This window comes from Panthera uncia, chromosome D1 (assembly GCF_023721935.1).
Source record: "Panthera uncia isolate 11264 chromosome D1, Puncia_PCG_1.0, whole genome shotgun sequence".
Classification (NCBI taxonomy): Eukaryota; Metazoa; Chordata; class Mammalia; order Carnivora; family Felidae; genus Panthera; species Panthera uncia.
In genome coordinates this window covers 89110527-89113974 of record NC_064808.1, presented here as the reverse complement: position 1 = coordinate 89113974, position 3448 = coordinate 89110527, and the positions used below count along the sequence as shown (strand labels likewise).

The window sequence follows — 3448 nt, the reverse complement described above, 5'->3', positions numbered from 1 at the left end:
GGACCAGGAACTGCAGTAGGCCTTATAAGGAGAGAAATGCCAGGATTATTCTGTACCCAAGAAAGCTTCATCACCTTGGTCACATTCCACCGTCAGTGCTACTCCATTTCTCTCTGCCTGTTTGTTTCACTCTGTCTGCCTGCCTCTCTTCCCACCACTATTAACTTCTGCTATCTCATACCATCAGTTTACTCATAATGTCATCTTATATAGGACACTTTGTAACTACAACACTACCTCATGGCATCTCTGTTCATTTCTATTGTCTTCAACTACTGTGCCACCTGCTTTATTTTTCTCAATTTTTTCCTCATTCTTTTTTTTTAATTTATTTTGAGAGAGAGAAGGAGAAAGAGAGAGAGAGAGAGAGAGAGAGAGAGAGAGAGAGAATGAGCGGGGAGGGACAGAGAGACAGGGAGAGAGAGAATCCCAAGCAGGATCCATGCTGTCAGCACAGAGCCCGACTCGGGGTTAGAACTCACAAACTGCGAGTCCTTATCTGGGGCCAAAATCAAGAGTCAGATGCTTAACTGACTCAGCAACCCAGGCACCCCTTTCCTCATTTTCATAAGGAGACTGACTGACCATTCTTGCAGAAGGTCTCCATTCCCAATTAAGTCACCTTTTTCAATCTGGTGCTAGCTGGTCACCTGGCCATCCAGGGCCCTGATAATTTAAGCCAATTTCACCCACACCAAATTGTCTCTCAAATTTTAGTTTCCACAAACTGAAATGCCCTTTCTTTGATGCCTCATCCTTATGCCTGTCCAGCTTTCTGTCTGCCTGAGATTTCCCTCCTCTAAGAGCCCTACCAAAGAAAGATATGGCTCATGTTGACCACAAATTGGGAAGCCAGAGCTATTTTTTCTTTGATCTCCATAACCCATGGGCAAAAGGAGAGCACCAGAAGGTGTCAGGGCTAATCCGAAGAGAATCTCAATTCCAACCAGAGGAGTGGATATAGATGAGCATAAAGTATGGCCAGAGAGTTCTTGGTACAAGTTTGTGACTATTTTGACCCAATCCTTTGCATTACCATATAGGAGATAATAAATAACCAGTTCCAAACCCAACTGTATTTGTGGCAACCCTATTTCCATCATAAGGAAATCCAAACTGCCAGATGTGAGCAAAAGGGATTTGCAAAACTTCAGTCTAGTTTAGTCTTCCATCGTTAATGAGACTCAGCTACCCTCCATTCTCTCCTTGTGACCTCACTAGCTGGCTTTCTCTCTCACTCTCTACCATTGGTTGGAAGAGGAAAGCAAAATACAGGTCTGGGGGAAGAGACTAGGGGATGGTGAGTTGAAGAATGACCCCACGTCCAGGAGAGATATAGAATTAAACTCCCTCAGGGAGGTTGCAATAGTTATTATGTCTGCAACAGATGAGCTCTCTTCTTTTCTCAAAACTCAAGAAGTTGATGTCCTCACAGTTGGTCAAACATGACAGTTTGGAATAATAATACATACTTCTCCCTGAAGAGATGAAAGAGAGAGAACACAATTGTAATGGCTCCATGTCCTTCTATCATATTCCCAGGAGTATTTTCTCTACAGAGCCTCACTAACCTTTCGCTAAGCCCCAATCAGCTATAAGGCTGAATCTACCAATGACTGACCCAGAGAATGGATTGTATTTCCCTAACTGATAGGAGACATCAACTTCTCCTTTACCCAATTTTGTCTTAAGGAAAAGTCTTTGCCATCCCCTCTAAATGACCACTCACCCATGCACAGGTGGCTATTTCTCAGACACTCTCTACTCCACATTACCTTTTCTCGTAAGGAAGTAAAGGTTCTCAATAGCACAGGACTGTTGGTGCTTTAGGATGCAGATCTTCATGGTGTCATAGCATAACCCAAGATGATATTTTTTACATTTATAACATGCTGTTGCAGAGTCTGCGAGACAGAGAAGGAGGTAATTAAAAGATGTAGTCTGGAGAAGATTCTCCAGGCCTGTGAGTTTCTCTACGGGGACTTACTATTGTCTAGTGGTTTCTGATCTTTCTCTGGCATTTGACTCCTTTGATAATCTTGTGAATCAATTGTATATGATCAAAATATCAGAGTTCCTATAAAATTTATCTATGGACGCAAGTAATGAACAAGTTATTTAACCTGATGATTTTGTCCAGTAATGGGGAAAGGAAAGCAAAGAAGGAGATTTCAGCTTCCTTACTCCAAGAAATGGACTAACTTGGTCTGAGAGAAGATAGAGCTCCTAGGATTGTAGAATAAGAATGGATTACAGCCCTCTCTGAAGACTGAGAGGAGGTTTGTTCCTAAACACATCATAAATGATCTGTTTACCAGAGATTGTGGACGAGCCATAATTGTACCTGTCAGATGGTCCTTAAATTCACCTTGGGAAAAAGAAAAAAGAAAAATCTTCTTTTTCATAATCTCATATACATCTGCCAACACCCAAAGAGCCAGTTGTGGAAATTTCCCCTTCCTCAGCATCTGCCCATCTCTTAATCAACAATCAGCTCTCCCCATGTCTCCATGACTTACCATTATTTGAGCAGACCAGAAAGACAATGCACAGCAGAAACACAACAAACATCCTGAGACTTTTATCACGTACAGCTTTCTGTGAAAGGTGCTGGTTGATCTCCAGTCATCTGTCCTTGCGCTACTCATCCAAATCATATAATCATAAAATTTCAGGGACATACAGCACCTCAGTGTTCCCAGAACAAAGCCACCAACTGAAGTTTCACTACCCCTACGGCATCTATTTCAAAATTCTCCTCAATGATGAGATCAACGGTACATATTATATATGATCCATAATATAATATGGAATTATATAGACTATATTATAATATATAACATAAATTTTATATTATACATTATTATATTTATAATTTATTATTATATATATTTTAAGATATATTATATGTATTTTATATATTATATAATATATATCTACAATATATATTATAATCTATAATACAAGATATACTATGCTATAATATATAATATACATGTATATAATTTCTTTTTTTTAATTTTTTTTTTTTCAACGTTTTTTTTATTTTTGGGACAGAGAGAGACAGAGCATGAACGGGGGAGGGGCAGAGAGAGAGGTAGACACAGAATCGGAAACAGGCTCCAGGCTCCGAGCCAGCAGCCCAGAGCCTGACGCGGGGCTCGAACTCACGGACCGCGAGATCGTGACCTGGCTGAAGTCGGACGCTTAACCGACTGCGCCACCCAGGCGCCCCACATGTATATAATTTCTATTCATTGTTGCATACCTAAGCCTTGTGCTTTGCAAGTAGAGTCAAATTTCTCTCCTACATTTTAACATTTCGGGTATTTCAAGACGGGATTTGGACACCTGGCTCTTTGTATCTCTCTTCACTAATCTGGTTACTCTCCTCAGAATAATCTCAGATTTGTCTTTGTCTCATGTAGACCAAGGCAGACTCCAGGTA

The 3448-nt window shown here is 40.5% G+C and overlaps 1 protein-coding gene across 1 annotated transcript; it reads right to left on the bottom strand.

Moving 5' to 3' along the window:
• Positions 1–377: 377 nt before the first annotated feature.
• Positions 378–2571, bottom strand: PATE2 (prostate and testis expressed 2). Its single transcript, XM_049640888.1, has 3 exons — positions 2520–2571; positions 1776–1904; positions 378–1478 (listed from the first exon to the last, which is right to left on the bottom strand). The coding sequence occupies exons 1-3, from the start codon at positions 2569–2571 to the stop codon at positions 1342–1344; spliced, it is 318 nt and encodes a 105-aa protein (XP_049496845.1). The 3' UTR covers positions 378–1341.
• Between the last annotated feature and the right edge of the window lie 877 nt (positions 2572–3448).

Coding starts and splice junctions, on each gene's coding strand:
- PATE2 (XM_049640888.1), bottom strand. CDS start 2,571: ATGTTTGTTGTGTTTCTGCTGTGCATTGTCTTTCTGGTCTGCTCAAAT. Junction 1,905..2,519: donor TCTGGTCTGCTCAAATAATG/GTAAGTCATGGA, acceptor TCTGTCTCGCAG/ACTCTGCAACAGCATGTTAT. Junction 1,479..1,775: donor TTACTTCCTTACGAGAAAAG/GTAATGTGGAGT, acceptor TCATCTCTTCAG/GGAGAAGTATGTATTATTAT.